The 22,444-nt window shown below is 41.4% G+C and overlaps 1 protein-coding gene across 1 annotated transcript in view; it reads right to left on the reverse strand.

Annotated features, from left to right (window-relative positions):
• Positions 1 to 7,625: 7,625 nt before the first annotated feature.
• MBOAT2 (membrane bound glycerophospholipid O-acyltransferase 2) overlaps positions 7,626 to 22,444 on the reverse strand; it is a 358,785-nt gene continuing 343,966 nt past the window's right edge. Inside the window, exon 13 of the mRNA XM_089672019.1 lies at positions 7,626 to 20,941. Within this exon, the coding sequence (XP_089528145.1) occupies positions 20,719 to 20,941 (223 nt within the window). The 3' untranslated portion in view covers positions 7,626 to 20,718. The remainder of the gene's footprint in view (positions 20,942 to 22,444) is intronic.

Raw genomic sequence — 22,444 nt, forward strand, 5'->3', positions numbered from 1 at the left:
GAAGACTCGCGCATGCACAGTAGTGCACACGTCACGTCTGGCACGCTATTTAAACCTGCTTCATATGGAAATCACTGCCTTCTGGTCTAAATATGTTCCTGCATACATTTCCTGATTCTGATCCTGATACCTGTATACCCACCTAAGAAAGAACTCCGCCTGCACTGACCCCGGCTATCCCTGATGATTCTCCTGCCTGCTCCTCTTGTACTTATCTGCCCACTTGTTACCGACCCTGCCTGCCTGACTCTGCTGTATTACTCTGCCTGCACCTGCACCTGACCTGCATCCTGTCAGCTACCATATCCACCTACGTCCCTGCACCCGCACCTGGCTTGTGTCCGGATCTCCTAAGTCCCCAGCTACCTGCTGACAGCCGCAAGATTTACACGGCACTCCTGCCCCTCCTGTCTCTGCACCCCTGTTCCCACTTTCAGGGGTTCCAAGCGGGAGTTGCAAGAGGACGCCCTCTCTCCACTTCAGGCTCCCCAACCAGGTACGTGACACTACCAAAGAGGATCAACCACGGTATACCAGAGTATCATTCTTTATTAGAGTATAAATATAAAAAAATTCCACATACATCAAATATAAAGTCTAAAACTTCCTCCAAACACCATTAAAATCAAAGATTGACAACATTGTCACCTTTAAAAACTAAAGCCCAGGCCACCTACACATCTCATATCCATGCACCACTGAATAGCCAATTCCATACAATGCTCTCGCCAGTGAGTGTGGAGCTACCCTGTTATACTAAGGGCTAATGCAATGGTAATCCACCCTTTTGGGATTATAATGACATTACTATTCCATACAAGATGGTAGTAGCATTGGGTAGTCCTGTCTCTTTAACATTGGTGGTCTTAATACACATGGAGCGTTGCCTATAAGGATCAGTTGTCAAGTTAATTATGCTGCAAATATTGGTGTACTAGCCTCATATTATAACCCAGGCTACTAGCGTTCATCAACCTCTCTGGTAGTCACAGGAAGCCATTGGCATTCTAAAGCCTCTTCCATCCATATAAATATAGTCCATCTGTCAGTTTTCCATATAACTCAGTCATACAGCAGTGTATCAGCATTTAAGCACAGTGGCTAAATGGTTAGCATTTCCACCTGGCAGTACTAGGGTTGCTGGTTCAAATCCCACCCATGGTACCACCTGCCTGAAGTTTGCATGTTTTTCCTGTGCGGGTTTCCTTCAGGTACTCTGGTTTCCTCCCACACTCCAAAGACATGCTGGTAGGTTAACTGGATGCTGTCTAAATTGTCCCTAGTATGTGTATGTATGAATGTACGTTAGAGACCTTAGATTGTACACCCCTTGAGGGTTAGGGACTGATGTGAATGTACAATATATATGTGTAAAGTGCTGCATAAATTCATGGTGCTATATAAGTACCTGAAATAAATAATAAGCAGGCAGGTGTAATAAATCATTGTGAAGCAGAAATTCCAGTAAGGGCAAAGCAGCATAAGTTCAGTCCATCATATTCCTTCCCATGTGAGTATACAGAGTACTGCAATGCTCTTATGCCATTATACAGTCCGTGAGGCTCTCACCACTCCTGGGTCCAGTTTTAATCAGATTCCTGCTTGTCCTAGTAGGTCTGCACTTCCTGATAGTGTAGCTCCGCACCTACCTTCACATCATGTGCCAGGAAGCATACAGTGCGGCAGCAAGATGGAAACTGCTACAGTGTGTAAAGACTGTGCTTGTTGATGCTGCTTATGTCCAGTGGATTGATACAAAAGTGGCCAGGAGTTTACTTTACTAATAAGAAACAGCCACGCTACAGATTACTCGGCCACTCCCGAAAAAGGAGAAATAGTCCCGTCTGCCACGTCCCCTACTTCCCACTGAGCAAATAAGGAAAGAAAGTTTTTAATCTTTTATCTACTCTAGACTCTTGCAGAATATTAGGAACCCCTATCTGCTGCTATCCCCGCCCTGATCTCGGATTTCCAGGACACTGGCCGAGATTGAGGCATGGCGGGACATCATTCAAAAATTTGTGACTGTCCCAGGCAATCCGTGACAAATGGAAATTATGCAAGCCCTGGAAAACAGAGGAAACAACCAAACCAGCAGCAGCTAAACCCTAAGCAGACCTAACTAATCACATGCAGCTGCACTGATTACAGTGAGCACAACTAAATTTACATAACACAACAATTACAGTCACACTGGTTACAGTGAGACAAGCTAAATTTGTCTAGCAACAACAATACAGCTCCACTAAACACAGTGAGCCAGAGCTAAATCTACCTAATCCTGGCATCTAACTATGAGGGTGCTACACTTGTATGGCATCATACTTACTACTAGGGTCACCACCTCATCCCTTTAAAACTGAACACATAGTAATTACACAGGTTCTGAGGCCAATTTATTACAGTTAAGGAGTTTAATTAGCACCTTAGTCAGCCACAGAACCTGTGTAATTAATATGTGTTTTCCGTTTTAAAGGGATGAGGTGGCAACCCTACTTACATGCTTCAAGGCATTGTGTGTGTTAAATAGGCAGGGGGGGCCTTAGTCATCTGAACTGTTTCAGCCACATTGGTCAAGAATATGATGTCTGTGGGAGCTCTTTGACCCTACAGGTTAGCAGCTAGGTGGGAGAATAGTTGATTAGATTAGATTGGTTGATCCAGGGAATATCTGATTGCCTCTCGGGGGATCAGGAAGGAATTTTTTCCCCTGCAGGAGCAAATTGGATCATGTTTTGCTGGGTTTTGTTTGCCTTCCTCTCGATCAACTGTGGGTGTAGGATTATAAGTTTTTTTTTTAATGGTTGAACTGGATGGACTTTTGTCTTTTTTCAGCCAGACTAACTATGTAAAAAGCCTGTTCCAAAAAACTATGTTCCTCAGTAAAATAAGCAGCACCAGCAGGGTCTGCTAACCATTCTCCTCTTACACCCTCACCCCTCTCTATTGACATGAACAAGCACATTCAGCAGAATTTTCATGTGTCCATGTGGTCAAGTCTAAAGGTCATGTCCTGCTGCTGCTCTTGCAACTTAAAATACATACGTAAGCTAAGGAAGCAAGAGAATGTCCATTTGTGTTGTATTCTGCAGTGCATGTAATCTGATCTCCCCAAATTTTGCAACAGTAGTTAGTACAGAAATCTTTTTCTTTTGTCTGGAGCTTGCCATTTGTGGATTGTAAGTAGTAAAAATGAAATATAACATTTCATATTTCATACCTACCTGTTCACGAAGAAAAGGTGTTATTCCTAAACATAATAAATAAGAAATTATATAATACAATTATACATTTACTTTACGTGTTATAAAGGTTTTGACACCCAAGCTTTCAGAGATTCCTAAAATTTCAATTAAAGCAGATCTAAACCTTAACCGGTTATAATTTATTTTGCTAAAGAACTGTGTATCATAAACACTTGTCATGTGTTTTTTCTGGTAAATAACATGTCATTTTCATCCTCATTTGTATTTCATTGCTGCTATTCTGCTCTGGCTTCTTCCTGTCTACATGCACTTACTCCAGTGTCAGCTGCACTTCATTGCTGTGTACCAACTTCCTGATAGTAACCTGTGATGAGCTCATGTGTGTTCAGACATGAGTCTGAGCTATCCCGCCTAAAAGCTGTTAAAGCTGACAGCCAATCATAGGAGGCGGAGGCATTCGCTATCCCGCAGCTGCACATATACACTCCCCTTACATATGTGCACATGTGGTGTGGGAGATGCCTCCACTACCTATGATTGGCGATCAGCTTTGACAGCTTCTTGGCGGGATAGCTCAAGCGGGTTTGGACTCGCATCCGAACCTGCCTGAGCTCATCCCTAAGGCCCCATTCACACTGAGCATTTGTGATCTTGGGCAGAATCTCTGCAATTCTGCCCGCGATCCCAAAATGCTCTACGCAAATGACAAATCATACCACACCTGTTCGGGTGCCATTCGTTTTCAATGGCACCAAAATGCGGCGCAGTCCTTCCACGATTGTTGTGCAAAAAATCGTGCTGAAATCACGAGCAGGAGCTTCTTTTGGCGCTTCGCGTTATGTGGTTTGCTGCGATTGCAGTGAAATTTCAGCGTGATTTATAATACATGATAATTGCAGCAGAACCACACCATGTTTTGGTGCCATTGAAAAATGAATGGCATCCAAACAAGCGTGGTGCAATTTGTCTTTTGTGCAAAGAGATTTGGGATTGCAATTCTGCCGCTCAAATATGAACAGGGCCTAATAGTGGGTCATGCCTGAGGAATGAGTAGCAACATGGTTAATTACAGTCTTTACTGGAAGCACCTCTGGTAGGGTGACAACACAGGAGAGCAATTAGGAGACAGGAACAGATTGTTGTCACCCCATAACAAGGACTATTGCAGGCCATAGATGGGTCGAAAATCGGCCGATTTGTCGGCCGAAAATAAAATCGGCCGATTTTCGGATCGTTAGTGGGCGATTTGGTCGGCCGTTTTTCGGGATTTTGGCCGTTTTTTTTGGTAAAGTTGGAAAAAAATCAGCCGATCGGCCGATTTTCGCGGCATTAATGGGCCAATCGGCCGATTTTTTACCGATAAAAAATCTGCGCATGAGCAGTGACCTGCAAGAGGAAGACAAAAAGAAGAAAAAGAAGAAGAGGAAGAGGATGAAGAAGAGGATGAAGAAGAGGAAGAAGAAGATGAGGATGAAGAAGAGGATGAGGAAGAAGAGGATGAGGAAGAAGAGGATGAGGATGAAGAAGATGAGGATGAAGAAGAAGAGGATGAGGATGAAGAAGAAGAAGGAGGATAAGGATGATGAAGAAGAAGAGGATGAGGAAGAATAAGAAGATGAGGATGAAGAAGATGAAGAAGAAGAAGAGGATGAAGAAGAAGAGGATGATGATGATGAAGAAGAAGAAGATGAGGATGAAGAAGAAGAAGAAGAGGATGAGGATGAAGAAGAGGACGAGGAAGAAGAAGAGGATGAGGAAGAAGAAGAAGAAGAAGAGGATGAGGATGAAGAAGATGAAGAAGATGATGATGAAGAAGAAGAGGATGAGGATGAAGAAGATGAAGAAGAAGAAGAAGAGGATGAAGAAGAAGAAGAAGAAGAAGAAGAAGAGGATGAAGAAGAAGAAGAGGAGGATGAGGATGAAGAAGAAGAGGATGAGGATGATGAAGAAGAAGAGGATGAAGATGAAGAAGAAGAAGTAGGATGAAAATAAGAAGAATTCCAGTCCAGCAAAAAGTATCTCTGCAGAGAGCTCCGCTATTTCTGACAGTTCTCTGACAGTTCTTTGACATTTACAGCGGTTGAAACATTGTATCTATTTGTTTCCGAATAAAAACATCTGTATCCTAAATGGAAACAAATAGATACAATGTTTCAACCGCTGTAAATGTGAAGGGACTGTCAGAGAACTGTCAGAAATAGCGGAGCTCTCTGCAGGGACACTTTTTGCCAGCTGTAGAAGGGATGAAAATCGGCCGATTTTTTTTACCATTGATGGTAACGTCGGCCGCTTGAACGACCGAATTTTCGTTTTTTAAAAGAAAAATCTGCTGTTTTTTCTCCCCATCTATGGCCTGCATATCTGAACAAGGACCATCATGACAGGAACTTTACTGAAAGCTGCAGATATAAAAAGGTTAAAAATAATCTTCTATGTACACTCTAATGTTAAAGATCTTATAGGGTTTTTGTGATTGGGTTTAGATAAACATTGAGCAAAACTAATTGGAATGCACCTGGACCGGATGGCATACACCCGCGGGTCCTTAAAGGATTGAGCTCTGTCATTTCAAACCCATTGTTTCTCACTTTTAAGGACTCTTTAATGACTGGCATAGTACCACTGGATTGGTGTAAGGCCAATACGGTGCCTATATTTAAAAAGAGGTCAAAATCTTTCCCAAGTAATTATAGACCTGTTAGTTTAACTTCTATAGTTGGGAAGATACTGGAGAGTTTAATAAAAGACCACATAGATGAGTTCTTGCTGGAAAAAAATATATTAAGTACCAGACAGCATGGATTCATGAAAGACAGAAGTTGTCAAAAAAATCAGATTTCTTTTTATGAGGGGGAGAGCAAAACCTTGGACAGAGGGTGGCGGTGGACGTGGTATACTTGGATTTTGCAAAAGCGTTTGAAACAGTTCCCCACACACGGCTTATGTGTAAGATAAAGTCTACAGGCTTGGAAAAATCTGTATGTAAATGGATAGAAAAATGGCTAAAAGATCAAAGAGTAGTGATTCATACTCTAAATGGTCTAGGGTTGTCAGCAGGGGTGGACTGACAACTCATGGGACCCCCGGGCAATTGGGGATCATGGGGCCCCTGTGTCCTTGCCCACACTCAAAACACACCCAAAAAAAGCCTATAAAAAGGTACCAGGGGCATTTTATGGGGCCCTCTACTGACTCCGGGCACTCGGGCAGTGCCGAAGTGCTCGAATGGTCAGTCCGCCCCTGGTTGTCCGTGGTGTACCCCAAGGTTCAGTGTTGGGACCCTTACTTTTTATTATATTTATAAATGATATAGGGTCTGGGATTAAAAATACAATTTCAGTCTTTGCAGATGACACCGAGCTGTGCAGTGGAATAACGTCCTTACAGGATGTCTCCAATTTACAAGCCGACCTCAATGCACTGTTTAATTGGGCAACTATGTGGCAAATGAGGTTTCAGGTTGATAAATGTAATGTTATGCACTTGGGGGCTAAGAATATGCATGCATCATACATACTAGGGGGGTACAACTGGGGGAATCAATGGTGGGGAAGGATCTGGGAGTTCTGGTAGATCACAAGCTTAATAATGGCATGCAATGCCAAGCTGCGGTTTCTAAAGCGAGCAAAATCCTCTCTTGTATTAAAAGAGTTATAGACTCCAGAGAGAGAGATATCATATTATCCCGGTACAAATCATTAGAAAGACCTCATCTGGAATATGCAGTTCAGTTTTGGGCACCAATTCACAAAAAGAACATTGGGGAACTGGAAAAGTGCAGAGAAGGGCAACCAAACTGATAAGAGACATGGAGGGGATCAGCTATGAGGAAAGATTAGAGGAACTGAATTTATTATCTCTTGAGAAGAGGAGATTAAGGGGGATATGATCAACATGTATAAATACATCAGTGGTTCATATAGTGAACTCGGTGTAGAGTTATTCACCCTGAGATTATCACAGAGGACAAGGGGGCACTCTTTATGTCTGGAGGAAAATAGATTTAATCTCCAAATACAGAAAGGCTTCTTCACAGTGAGAGCTGTGAAAATGTGGAATAGACTCCCTCAAGAGTTCGTTCTGGCCAGCTCAGTGGATTGCTGTAAAAAAAAAAGGCCTGGAATCTTTCCTAGATACACAGAATATAACTGGTTTACATTTTTAGGTAAATTTGATCCAGGGAATATCCGATTTCCTCTTGGGGGATCAGGAAGGAATTTTTTTCCCCTGCAGGAGCAAATTGCATCATGCTTTGCTGGGTTTCTTGCTTTCCTCTGGATCAACTGTGGGTGTAGGATTATAACTTTTTTTTTGGTTGAATTGGATGGACTTTTGTCTTTTTTCAGCCAGCCTAACTATGTAACTATCTGCAGGCTCACCTTGTGAGGCAATATACATAATTCAGACATTGCGACAAGACAGTAGATAAAACTTTATTCAACATATATTTACAATGAGGATTATAAAATTATCATTACAATAGGCCAAAAGAAGGGACAGTATATTATAACACAGAACATAAGATCGTAATGCTGATTTTGATTCCGGGCATTTTCAGTGATCTAATGGATACAAGAAAATATTAAAATGATTTGTTTTCTTGTAAAATAAGAATATAGTATAGACATGTTTATTACAAGATTACAGGTTGTAGAAGATTGCTGGTAATATCCTGAAACACTGATTTTATGCCATTGAGGCACACACCCAGGTGACTGCATGTAAAAAGTCCAGATGGAATGATAATGATGGAAATGACGCATGGTAACTGGAAGAAAAATAAGTGTTGGTCGTGGCCTTAGCCGATCACACTAAAGTCTCATGCACATGGTGCCTGGGAAGCCACATGTACCACATACAGCCACCAACACAAGTGAATGGGAAAGTGACATATTCAGGAGCATCGTGTGCGCATGCATGGGAATACACCAATGCAGAAGTCATCAGCATTTACCCCAGCACTGCCGTGTACAGCCATTCACTTGTATTGACAGCTGTACATGGTATGTACAGCACCATGGGCATCAGAAAGCCTCGGCACACAGGAGCTGCTTAGGAAACATTCACATGGGCATACAGGGATGGCCATCAATAACAATCACTGGATTCTTGCTGGTGGTTCTAATTGCTGTCTGCATACACTGTGTGTGAATAGCAGCAACAGGTTGGTACTCTGCAAATCAATGACTAATGCCACCATTGTTTGAATATAACTGCTCATCTGAGCGACAGACAGAGTACATCCAGAGTTGGGGATTCTGCAGAGTTCTGGCCCCAGAAAAACTGGCTGAAGCTAATCGGCCAGGTTCTGTGCACCCATAACTGCATCCAGAAGTGGCATTTAGCTGCCCTTGAACTATATGGCCATGGCTACCTGGGTGAATGTAGCCTAAGAGTCCGTGCACATGAGGCCTATGGGTTTTATGTCCCAATCTGCTCAGAAAGCAGAGATGAATCTGATTTTATTGGTATGGACAGCACAGGCACTTTTCTTCCTCCATTGACGATAAAGCAGGTGCAGTAATTCAGTAGTCCCTGACCAAAACATAGCAAATGCTTGTGAAGCATTATCAGCAGATACCTTTATATACTGGAATGTAATGTTCTTCATTTTGCTCTCAACTGTCACATGCATCACCTAACAGTATTGCTTAGAAAAAGCAAACGTCTTTTTAGTGAAACAGAAGTTGTTGTTGTTGCTGCTGTGCTTCTTCTGAAAATGCTAGTTGCCTGGCTGTTATGTGGATCCACTACCTTTAAAGCCAGGCAAACCATCAAATACACAGATGAAATACATACAAGGGAGCGGTTTTACTTCCCAAAGGATTTGTATTTCTGTCCATCCAGTTGTGCGACTTAAACAGCCCTCTCAGGCAGCACAGCCCTGTCTGGTAAAAGAGGGGACCTGAACTTTCTCTGCTGAAGTTAAAGATGAACGCTAAGAAAACAGTTAAATACATAGAGTAAATGTGATTGCAGGTGCTCTTTTTTCTGCCTGAGATATACAAAGATCTGCCCCACGTGGAGGGGACCTGATACTTCTCTGCTGCAGTTTCACTTTCACTTACAAGTACTCTCCCCAGCTCCATCCTGTTAGAAAAGAGTAAAAGGGGAAGCAGCACATTGGTTAGCTCAATTAGTTGATAGTTTTTCCTTTCCTCCTAACAAGATTGCCCTTGCATTACAGCTTCTTGTGCTGCCCCCCTTCCCTCAAGCTATGCTGTAGAGACTATACAGTAGTTTGCAGAAGACTGAGACAAAGTCATTTTCAGGCACTTAAGCTGCTTGCATTTAATGATGTATAAATGATTGTAGAGGTGCATTAATTTGGGTCCTTTATATCTGCCCGGAGTTCAGCTTTAAGTAACACAGGTCTTGTTCATGTCCCCAGCCTAATAGGTGTTCAGTAAAGGAGCACACAGATGAGCTCCACCCCCTGCTTTCTATCAGCATGTTCATTGTTCGCACCTGAGCACTGCAGCCCAATGATTTGGCTTCTCATGCTGCTTCTCCCTTCCCTAGTGTAAGCTCTTCTGTACATGGGATTACAAGAGGCTGATACTATATAGAATTCAACTTCTTACACACTACCTACATATACAGATCAGAAAATTTAGAAAAATATGAATTTTTTTTATCTGAATACTTGTTCTAGGATGTTCACTTAGACCAGGGGTGTCCAACCTTTTGACTTTTCTGGGCCACATTGAAAGAAGAGGAGTTGTCTGAAAACTGAGGTCATGGATAAGGCGTTATTGTGAAGAGTGGGAGATTTTCCTTTAGAAAGATAAAACTTATAAAAGTCCAGTAACGACACACTGTCAAATTTTTCTTTGGCCACATGTATTCACTAAGTGTAAACGCATTTAAAAAAAATCCACCAAAAAATCCACGTTTTAAGTAAGTTTACAATTTTGTGTTGGGCCACATTCATAGCCATCTTGGGCCACATGCGGCCCGTGGGCCGAGTTGGACATCCCTGACTTAGAAAATTAAAGCAAGTAAGAAAAGACAGCCAGGTTATTAGCATTTTCAGAGGGTTAGCTCAGCAACAGAAACCTCAATGCTTCTCTCAAACCAGGTTTCTTTTAAAGTGAATTTGTCTGATCCCCATTTTAGGCTGTGTACATGCAGTGTCTAATACACAAACTCTTTCCTCTACCTTTGAAGGTTTCCTGGATGAGGATGGCCAGGTGTGACATTTAACTGAATGATGGAGTCAGTATTCCCCGTTCCATGTTCATGTTGGTGTAGTGCAAAGTAAACTATGGTGCTTAACAAACTGAAGTCTGACTGGGAAGATACGATGGTCTCACTGCACTGCTAGATTTCACCTGAAGATGGTGCTGCAAATTAAATTGAGCTGCAAGAGACACATCTGTGTCATTGTATAAGATTGTCACAAGCAAACAGGTTATTTACAGTGTCACTGGAAACCCACTTTGAGGTACCTCCATCGCTTTGGTCACGTTCAGGTTGCCTGTGAGATAAGATCAACTTCGGCAGATAACCTGAAGGTACCGCTGTCAGAAGAAATGGCCAAGTTGAACTTTTTCTCCACATAGCCTCATTTTTCTGTGCCAATGGTGCTACTCACAGCCTATACGTGACAACAAAATAGACATACTTCCACCGCAAGAGGGAACAAAAGATCTTTTGACAGTTGGATTGTTGGATCACAACATTCAGTATGGCTGAGGTATGACAGTTCCTTTAAAAGAACTTTAGTGAAGATGTGATTCACCAGTTAACTTCTGTAAGATCACACTACCTGACTTCATCTTTTTCTTTATTACTGTGAGTAGCGGCAGAACCTGCAATAAATGTATATCCCTTCATAAAAACAAAGAGCCAGATTCCTTTAATTAAAGGAGGTCAAACGGTGAGGATTAAGTGTTGCATCAAATTGCATTGTGTGTCATGGTTGCTACATTGTCTGGAACCCCGAAGTACTGGGTTGTCAGAGGCAGGCTTCATTTCTAGCTATAGGACCTAACTTTCATGGCAATTTTTTTTCCCAAATAGGCCCCATATGTATTTCGATGTTGGAAGTTACAGGTGTACTACCCAGCCTGCTGGCGGCAGCCTGTAAAAACTCTATAAAAGGCTGACAGCTGGACGATACACCGAGCAGTACGTATATTTAGTGCAGTATGCAACCAGTCACAAATGCCTGCAACACAAGCATTTAGCATCATACATTGGGGCTAAATGACCAGTGTGTATGAACATATAGGGGGGATTTACTAAAACTGGAGCACACAGAATCAGTGCAGCTGTGCATAATAACTTCTAGGTTTTAGGGCTGGTTCAAATAGGAACAGACAGCTGCCAGTGTGTTTTTTTTTTTTTGTATTCAAAGAAAATTTATTGGATTGTGATTCTGTATAACGGGCTGCAATACAATGCAGCATGTCTGCATTTTAGCAAAACATGCTGCAGCAAATCCCGAGGCTGCATTGCCGTATGAATGGGACACAAAAGAAACAATTGTTTTCTGTGTGTCCTTGCGGTGACAGGAATTTTACAATGCAGTAAAACGCGTGTCACCACACCATGTGTGAAATAGCCCTTACTGCCAAAGTTTCATTGAACAAGCTGAAGTTAGAAGTTGATTGGTTTCTATGCACATCTGCACCAGATTCTGTGTGCTCCAGTTTCAGTAAATAATCCCTATTGTGTCCAAAGAAACAAAAAAAGGCAAAAAATAAAATAAGGGGAATAGCTTTATTAATTGCTGAATTTTTATACTTGTTTGGAAATTTCCCATATCACTCTATGAAAAGGTTTACATGTACACCTAACTAAATGGCAGTAATCCTTCAGACTCCTTGGTGACAGGGTGACAACACAGCAAGACAATTTGGAAACAGGGACAGAATGTTGTCACCCTAAAAGAGAAAATGTTCATACAAAGACCTTCATGTCAGGTTTAACAGATTATATTAAGGAAAACTTCAGATTTTAAATACATGAACATGTTAGAGTAATTGTGAATGTGGCTTTTTTAATAAAAAAAAAAAGTCATACTTTTTCTGTGATACTTTATAAAGACAAAACACACAAAGATAGGGCGAAAACTCCTAGTACATCACCCTTGATAAGAGTGTCAAGGGTAATGCACTAGGAGTTTGTGCCTTCTGTTGGTGTGTTTTGTCTTTATACAGTAATGGATTCCCAGATCTGAAGAGAGCTGCAACCACCTTCCTTGTCCCCCCATCCCGGGTTGCACAGTTGACATTTATATATGCAATAATACTGGTGGACATTTCCCCAGGTTTCTGAATGCCAATGGTTTGTCACAGAGCAGCCCCTTCCTCCTCTTCTGGGGTCCCATTCTACTACTCCTGGCTCTTTTTCTCTGCCAAGTGCCCCATATCAGCTTGCTATGGGGAACTCAAGCATGCTTGTTCCTGAGCCCTGCTCTGTGTGTCTATTCACATAAAGAGTTTGGTTTGGCCCCGCCCCCTCCCTCCTTACTGGCTGTGATTGACAGCAGCAGGAGCCAATGGCTCCCATTGTCAGCTCTGAGCCAATGAGGAAGGAGAGAGACGCTGCTCTTGTGCACATCGCTGGATCATGCTCAGGTAAATATAAGGGGAGGCTGGAGAGGGGAGTTGTATGCAGTAGGTTTTTTTTTCCATTAATGCAGAGAATGCATTAAGATAAAAAAAAAACCTTCTGCCTTTAGAACCACTTCAATGGTTATTCAAAATTTTAGTGCTTGGGTTTATATACAGTTTAGGGCAGTTATTCTGTGGACTCTGTCAGTACTTACATGAATGCAGACTACCATCATGTCAAAGGAGAGCTCCAGGGACTATAACTAGAAAGGACAGCTGGGGGTAAGTGTAAATTGTTCATAATACTGCCCTCCATGCTATCCTCTCCCAGATACAGCTCTGAATAGGCTGTGCCGGGAGGAGTGCAGAGATACCATTAGCTCCATGGCCCTGCTATTTTATGAATGGAATTATTCATTGGAGTGGATTTCTTTGGGCCATTTACAGTGACCAACTGCATTAAAAAATAACAGGGACTAAAAGTACAAAGCACATGGACTGGAAGCATTGAACTAATGGTACCACTGCATTCCTAACACGCAGTTCAGTGAGCTATATCCGAGAAAGGACTGTGCAGAGTTAAAGCAGAACTAAATCCTCTTATCCTTTAGCACACTAGTAACTGTGACAGTTATCATTCATGACATGCCTTGAATGTAATTGTTTTGGTAAACAGCTGAATCAGTGGGTTTAGTTCCGCTTTGAAGAAAAACTAAATCCATCGATTTAACAGTTTCCCAAAACAGTTATATTCAAGGCATGCAATGAATGATAATTGTCACAGTTACTTGTGCTCTCAATCAAACTGTCAAGACATCAAATGGCTGGTGTTATAATTGATCACATGTCCAGCACCATGGCAACTGCAGATCAAACAGAGGCTAAGATTGCAGCTTTCTTGGCTGTAAAGGATTGGAGGGTTTAGTTCCACTTTAAGCGTAATAAAAGGTGCACTTTCAGAGAAGGTGCACTTATCCTGTTTGCACCTTTAAGGTGACTTAATACCACCACATCTACAGAGATGCATTACCTTGATTTGATGGCCGTGGCTTCCGGGGATTGCTTACATTTCCATGCTGCATGTTAACTGAGTCCTGTGCAGTAGAGCCCCATATAATTCTGTGGGGCCTGTCCACCTCCATCTTCAGCCAGGAGATGCAGGGATGGCCAGAACACAGAGGACTTGTGGCATGGAATATAAAGAATCCCAGGAGGCTGCACCCATAAGAATGAGGTAAGTATGCATTCTGCAGGGGAAAGGGAGGCTTGGTTTAATTAGGTCACCTTAAAAGAGACACACAGGGTTAGTCCTTTAACACTTTACACTTACACAATATTGCGAAAGATTAGTGGACACCTGACCCTTACTCCTTCTATGAGCTTGGTGAACATCCTGATCCACAACCATGGGCATTAGACTGGAGCCTCTACCCCGTTGTGGCTATAACAACCGTCACTCTTCTGTGAAGGCATTAAACAGTGTTTTCAGAGCGTGTCCGTTCAGCCAAAAAAGCGTTTGTTAAGATAGGTACTGGTGTTGGACAAGAAGACTTTGCTCCCCAACCAACCTTTTAAATCATCCCAAAAGTGTTCAGAGATATTGAGGTCAGCATGTAGACCTTCACACAAAATCATCAATCCATGTCTTTATGGTGATGGCTTTGTGCACAGGGGTACAGTCATGCTAAAGTAGAAAAAGGCCTTCATCAAACTTTTGTAGCAATTGGTATAATTGCTTATGATGGTTTTGTATGTTGTAGAATTAACAGGACTCTTTAACCACTTTTCAACTGCCCTATAGCGGAAATACTGCTACAGGGTGGCACAGGTGCCCAAAATCACATATATATGCATAATTTTGCATTCCAATGTAGGGAGCACATGTGAGCCGTGCGCCACCATTCTCAGTCGCGGCTGTCAATCACCGGGTCCCAGCCGGTGATTACTCGCTGCCACTCGGTGATTTCCGATGATCTCCGACTGGGAGGAGAACTGTTTTGTTTACCGTCAGCTTGGGCACACTGCTTTGGATGGCTGTGCACAGCACAGCCATCCAAAGCAGTGTGCTTACAGTGAAGCACACGGACACAAGCCCCTAGTAAAACACTCCCAACATACAGTTAACCCTTTGACCGCCTCTCATTTTAACCCCTTCCTGCCCAGTGCCATTAGTATAGTGTCAGTGCTTTTTCTTAGCACTGATCACTGTATTGGTGTCACTGGGGATGTCAATGACACCAAGTCAATTCTCCCCAGTGTCAGAATGTCTGCCGCAGTCCCACTATAAGTTGCTGATTGCCACCATTACTAGTAAAAAAAAAAAAAATTCCAGTATATATACCGTCATTTGTAAACGTTATAACTTTCAAGTAAACCAATTCATTTACACATATTGGGATTTTTTTTTTTTTTTAGCAAAGACACGTAGCAGAATACGTTTTGGCCTAAATTAGATTTTTTACACTTTTACTGGACATGTTTAATAGAAAAAATTCAAAAATATTGTTTTTTTCTCAAAATTGTCGGTCTTTTTTTTATAGCACAAAAAAAATGCACAGGTGATCAAATACCACCGAAAGCTCAATTTGTGGGAAAAAAAGGACATACATTTCATTGGGTGCAGCACTGCATGACCGCGCAATTGTCAGTTAAAATAACGCAGTCCCGTAACGCAAAAAATGGCCTGGTCAGGAAGGGGGTAAAACCTCAGGAGGGCAAGTGGTTAATGGAAACACCTGAACTCTAACATTTTAAAGTAGTTCATTATACTTTTGGCCATATAGTAGGTGTGATGGTCAGGTGCCCTGCTGTTCTTTTCTTCAGATACCTGGAGATCTCCTTTAAAAGAAAACTCCACTGTACAACTTCATAGAATATATATAATTTCCACAAGATATATTTTTAATTTAACAAAAAAAATACCATTTCATTGGAATTTGCAACTAATTTTCATTTTCTAAAACTGACAAATATTTCCAAATTTGCTTCCTCACCACCATGGCAGCAATAGGGTATGTACTAAACCCCCCAAAATTTTATTTCCTGCTTATTTGACTGCTTTACTTCTTTTCCACAAAATCTTTGAGATATGATTTCTGGTTTTCCAAGCATTTAAATTAGGTGGGTGCAGTGAGACTTTCATCTTTGGTGATATACTGGGAATATGTCTACAAGGGTGCTAGGGATACAATATTTCTCTCATTGATCATAATTATAGCAGACATATCCCCTACTCGGCCCTCAATTTGAGGGTTACTGCAATAGTCTGTTTCTGTATCTACAGAACAGAAACTGGTAAGATCATGAAGTTGCAATGAACTTTGACCTTCAAAAAAATCTTGAAAATGTTCAAGCTTTACAATCGATCTAGAAGGGGTTGTTTTTCAAAGACAAAAGTGAAGTTATCTCCACTCCAAATATATGCTATATGACCTCATGCATAGCTTCTTTGATGGAAGGGCTGTGAAGATACGAGCACCTTTTGCTCCCTTATAGTGGTCCTATTCAATGATCTTGGACTGTTGCAAGAAAGCAGATCAGTATCACAAGCAATCTGCTTATTGCGCTGTTCAAGACAATGAGCAAGTTGATTCAATATATTAGGCTTCAAGCATACTGGGATTAAAAAAAAATGCCAGTTCCCTTGGCAGAAAAAAGCGCTGATATAGAGCATTTTTATACACAGTTTAGACGGGTTTAGGAAAGTTTAGAGTTTTTTTCTGCCAGAAAGCTCCAATCAAAAACACAAACCAGAAGGGGTTTTTTTCTGCCTCTAAATGTTGAACCTAAAATATGCCTCTAATTGTCCTAATGTACATAGACACATAGGATAACACTGAGCTGCTTCTACAGGCAAAACACAAACCTCCTGTAGAAGCAACACGCCAGTGTGTGTGAAGCCTAACTCCATTTCTTCTTACTGCAGCAAAGAGCTTTATTCCATGATTTTGAAGGCAAACCACTGTCCCTCATTACAATTTGGTTCTAGGACATAGATTCGCTTACAGGACAATTACTAAGACTGCAACGAACAGAATCTGGAGCAGATGTGCATGGCAACCAATCAGCTTCAAGCTTTCATTTTTAAAGCTTATCTGAACAAGCTAAGGCTAGAAACTGATTGGTTACTATGCACAGCTGCTCCAAATCATGTCTATTCCAGTTTTAGTAAATTTACCTTTTAGACCACTTAGTAATGGGCTTACCAGTTTCAAAACAACCAATATGTACCTCACTATATGAACAATACATGGCTTAGCATGGATCTTTGTAAGGCCCAGATTTGCTGCCGTTTCTCCAGGTATACACTAATTAAAACCTAAAAATGTAATACACAAAAATATAGGGCTCATATACTGAAGATGGCCTTAGAAGGCCACTAAACTTCACCTGCAATAAAGAGTAGAGGATATTGTGGTGGGTACAGCATGATACCAGAGGAACCTGGACAGTATCTTAAATGATCATTAGCATAACCACTAAAGAACAGTGTCATCCAATGAATCCAAAGCCTGCCTTATTGTGAACATACCCTACAATGGCTGCCCTAAAAGCCTGTAAAAGATGGTTCGATGGTCAGGTGTAACCATAAGGAAAAAAAGTTCTAATACAAATCACACTTTTTAGGCTGAACTGTAAGTTTTTGAGCAACAACATTAAAGATATATGGCCCCTATTAAACAATTATGTGTTACTTTTAAGTCTTTGAACTTCCACTAGAAAATTAGAATCCATTTGGTTGTTAGGACAGGCTAAAGTCAAGTTGTTCTCTTCTATCTGTCAAGCTTAAGGGACTCAGCAGTGCTAATCAATAGCAAATTGCCTTTATTCAGAAAATATCAGACAATGTTGAGAATGAAGCAGAACTAAGAGGATCCTTAATAAGGAGTTATTGTACTGGAGGCATAAGTACATGACATAGATAACCAAAGTGCAATAGCTAGTGATGGTAAGAAAGTGGTATAGTTCAGTTGTCTGCAGAGGTGAGGGTCCTAGATAGGGTCCCAGAATGTATTTTTGGGACCACAAATAAGGTGGATGGAGGAATCCACCTCACTGGGGCATTGCATTCTGACAGCTGCAACTGCTTCTTACCAAGAAAAAAAATTCCAACATGTCCCTCCAACAGAAGTTGATCAAACGATCAACTTCTGTTGAGCAGGGATGGCCACACACTAATTAAAATTGGCTGCTCCCTGTTGAATCGGCTGAATTTCGATCGGTGCACGGCCAGCTTTAAGCTCTATCATGCCTCCTCCCACACCTCATTATTAGTCATCGGGAACAATGGGCAGCCCTACTGACCAATATTTACTAGGCAAGAGGGTGTGCCAGAGTTTAAAGTGCATCTAAACCCAAAAAATAATGTATTGCAGCTTATCATTCCTTAGATGTGGTGGCTGTATTTGTTTTCTTTTTCAAGCTTCTCTTTCTTTTTTTCACCCTGTGATTCTGCCAGTAACAAACTTCCAGTACTAAGATGGCAACACTCATTCACCCTTCTGTATCAGGACAACAGAAACAAGAATGTACTACAGAACCATACTCTCTCCTATCTTCCATAACATAGAAGGGCATGGTTCTGGAACAATGTAATTGACAACAGTCAGCACAGGCACAGGAAATTATCGGTTCATGACATTTCTGGAATACTCAACAGGTAAATCTTTGAACTTATATAACAAACAATTTCTGGCATATTTCACAGACCAAATGGGAACAAATAAGAGAGGTTCATTGATAGGGTTTTCATACCTTAATTTGCTGAGCTAAGTTAGACATTTGCATAACTGAGAACCTAAGGATTCAGGCCTTTGGGGGAGCACATCAAGATGTCTGGTTGTCCATGCAGGCACCTCTTGATTACTGCACAATTGTACTTAGAAACCTCTCACGTTTGAAAAATGTGGAACTGCCAGTGCTGACTTGTTTTTGAAGGTGCATGTTCTGAGGGTGTCACCTTTATTCTTCCTTCACTACTTGATCAGTCACTGATCCAGAACAAACTTGTGAACATACTTTTCCTGGCTCAAAGACTTACTGTGTAGTGAGGGGTGTATGGGGTGCAGTGCCCCTTTTTTTGTGAGTACACCATGCAAAGTCCTAGAAAAGTACAGTTTCTCCACCAAGAAGTGCAATCATATTTTACTATATTGGAAACCCAGAGCGGACAATGGGAAATATACAGGCAGAAGTGCCGGATATGGAACCTTTACACTGGTTTATCACTGGTGCAGGGACACAAAGGTAAGATTTGTATTTTGCCTTATTAGAGTGGACCACCATGGAAAATGCAAATTTGGATTTTGAGTGGAATCCTTCTTTATCTGCCAAGAACTCTTCTTATATATAAAATTCTAGTTTTATCTAAAGCTAGACCAAACCAATTATTGTGTTTGCTGTCAATTTTGCCACAAAAGATTCATAGTTCTAAAAACTAGGACTTCTATGCATTAGTAAACATGAATCACATAATATATATTTCAAAAAACATGAAAGGTGGTAAAACAAGTCTTCCTACATCCTTGTGACCAGATAAAAGGAAACATATAAAACCTTTCTGCCCTTTCACATAGTGCCTGCCCACATCATTAAGTAGAAGGATAATGAAATGTCTTAACATATAGTGACATAGGATGATACACCTGCTGAGTTGTTCTACCTTTTAAAGAGAACACGTTAGTCCAATAACACAAAAAAAAAACCCAAGACATCTTTCCTCAGTCTGTTGCAAAATGCCTACCGATTAAAAGGATAAATCCACTTCTTGGCCTTTTTATTGGGGAAGTGTAGGGATACATGGGGAAGGTTAAGGAGGAGGGGGGATTGCACATACCTCCTGGAAACTGGGATCATTAGAAAAAAGTAAAAGGGGTATGATCTGTGATTTCCCTTTGTGAAGTCGTAGCCTGAGCGGCTTTTACATCCCATACGCCTGCACTCTGCCATGTGTTTAGACACGGGTAGAGACCCATGTCCTCTGTATGTTGCCACTTAGATACTGCCAGTGCATGAGAAGCGTAATACTGGCTTTGGCTTCGTATTGCTGCTGAGTGAACCATGCCTGTGAAACAGACATGAGAACTGTCCATTCCCAGCCTATACCACAAAACCTGCCAGTGATGCCAAGCAGCCAGATTACAGGTCCCTGCAGTACCTAGTTCAATCCACTGTCTGACAGAGAAAGACAGAAGCTGGTCACAAACCAAGATTTTTGTGATAAAAAGAACTTTAATACACTCTAATACAGAGTGCATCTAACTAGCTGTTAGACATACAATTTCCAAAATGGAATGTCTGCATCTACATGACACATTTCATTCTCCCCTTCACCTCCCAGCTCCTCAGAGAAAGCGTATAGCCTTTAAAGTACAACAGTCATTTGACATGATTGCTATAAACACAGGTTCATGTCATCTGGTTGAATGAACACAGGATGGTCAGTCTCGTTAATCATCTTGTTTAAATGAGCTCTATCCACTATTCTATAGAACTATTAAAAATACTGCTTCCTCATTGGATATACTACCCTTCTTGGCAGCACCATTAGTAGAAAGATTACTTATGCTTACAACAAGTCAGTGATTTCATTCAGTATAGAGAGGGATTAAGGCAAAAGGGTTCTGAAAGATTTTTCTGGATCTTTATGTTTTGTGCCCAAATTGTGTAACCCCTGCAATGCCTGGAGACGTCATACGTTCATTAAAGGAATACCCACGTAACATGGTCCTAAGAGCGTATGTTACAAGTCCTGAGTGCCCATTATAAAATAATGGAAATATTGTAAGGCTAGGCCCACATGGCATGGCATCGTGGGGTTATTGAGATTCCCTTGCAGTGTTATCCTCACAGAATGTTTTGTAATACCGTCTTCTCCTGTGCACAATTCACAAACCAGTTGGAGGTTCTAAAATTGGAGTTTTAAAAACATACAAAAAGTCATGTGGCAGTCATTGGGGGGCACTGGGGCGTCTCCAGGCTGTCTCTTCTCGCTGACTGCTGTTGTTGTTTGTCGTAGCATGGCTGTTCTGTTCAGAAATAGGTTCTTCACTGTTTGTTTTTTCTAGAAGGGGAGCAATGGATTCCTTTTCTGTGCTTCTTTTTTTCCGGGCACGAGCTGGCATAGTCAGCAGCACCAATATGCACACAAAATGGAGGCAGTAGTACCAGGAGCTTAAAAAAAAGTAAATTACATGTATTGAAGTGAATCATAAATCAACATATCTTTCTGTATGTAAAACTAATATATCTTCTACCAAAAGGAGCAAAGTCTATTTTACTAAGAAGCAAATGCATTGCTTACATATGCTTTTTGACAGTCCCAAAAAAGGAGAGCTCAAGTACAATAAACATGGATTTACACATCTCTAGATGTGGTTGATTTGATCAGTGTGAGGTCTGGGACCTTAAGGTCTAACTCCAGTGTCAGGTTCCCCTTGGAGCACCCCCCATTTTTGAAAAAAATCCCTATACATACCTTTTCCAGGTGTTGTCTAATGACATCACAGGTCTTATTTCTCTCTTCCTCCTCCAGAGGTGGGTAGATCCTAAATGCAGAGTGGCTTCCAAGACAAAGTTTTGATTTAACCTGCCCACTCAAGCTAAATCTGAATGTACGATTACAGAAAAACTACAGTTTGAGATGTGGGGGACATCCAGATAGGATATAAAATGAACGGAGGTTCATAAAAGCCCTTATGCTACACTGTACAATCAGAAAGTGTGACCACTGTTAGTTTGGTACTTTAGAATGTTGAGAGAGATGCTGAGATAAAATAGTTTTCTTGAGTCCATTGAGGAACATAGGAAGTCTTCATTCTTCAGGTTATTCATCCACCTACAGGAGCATTGGACACTGGCAAACAAAAAAAAACCTGTAGGCCAGCCTGAGATAACCCCTTCTACTATCAGCATGCCCCAGTATTCTAGCAAAGAAAACATTATCATAAACACAGAGGAGTGGGACCTGTGGCCTTCAATGGACTCCAAGAAAATGGTTCTACAAAAGTATAAAAATCCTATTTTCTTTCTCGTTCATTGAGGGACACAGGAAGCCCTTAATCTAAACTAGAGATTGCCTGCCACCCAAAGAGCTCTCTGAAGGACTGTATGCTCAAAGCTGGTATCTGAGGAGACCAAAACTGCCACCTGGGAGAACAAAAGGAATGTGTGAACAGAAGATCAAGTGGCATGATAGGGATCTATATGAGCTACCCAGAGATGGTGGAATGAGAAGCCTGTGCATGCTTACTGGGTCTATCATGGAATACAATAATAGAATCATTCTTCCTGAAAGAAGCAGTGGCTCAGATATTTTTACAGCCTGAACCATGTCCAGACAATGGAGGGAATTTCTCTTCAGTTAACTGAAGCCTGACAAGTTGATAGAAGAACAATGTCCCAGTTAGGGTGAGGCAGAAGCTACGTTTGGCTAGAAGGAAGTCCTGGGCCTTAAAACCACCTTGCTCCAATGAGGAAAACAGAAAGGGTTTCTTGCAGGATAAGCCTGTCAGTTCAGACACTGAACTCATGATTGGTAAAGTAGCACAACCTTGCAGGTGAAAGAAGAGAAAGGAATGTCTCCAACAGGTTCATAGGGTGGTTTATGAAGTGCAGTGAAAGTCATCTGCGAATAAGAAAACAGAATGCATTCTTTGCAGTATAAGCTCGCCAGCT

The sequence above is a fragment of the Staurois parvus genome, unplaced genomic scaffold (assembly GCF_062004578.1).
Source record: "Staurois parvus isolate SC_StPar_1 unplaced genomic scaffold, SC_StPar_1.0 ptg000118l, whole genome shotgun sequence".
Classification (NCBI taxonomy): domain Eukaryota; kingdom Metazoa; phylum Chordata; class Amphibia; order Anura; family Ranidae; genus Staurois; species Staurois parvus.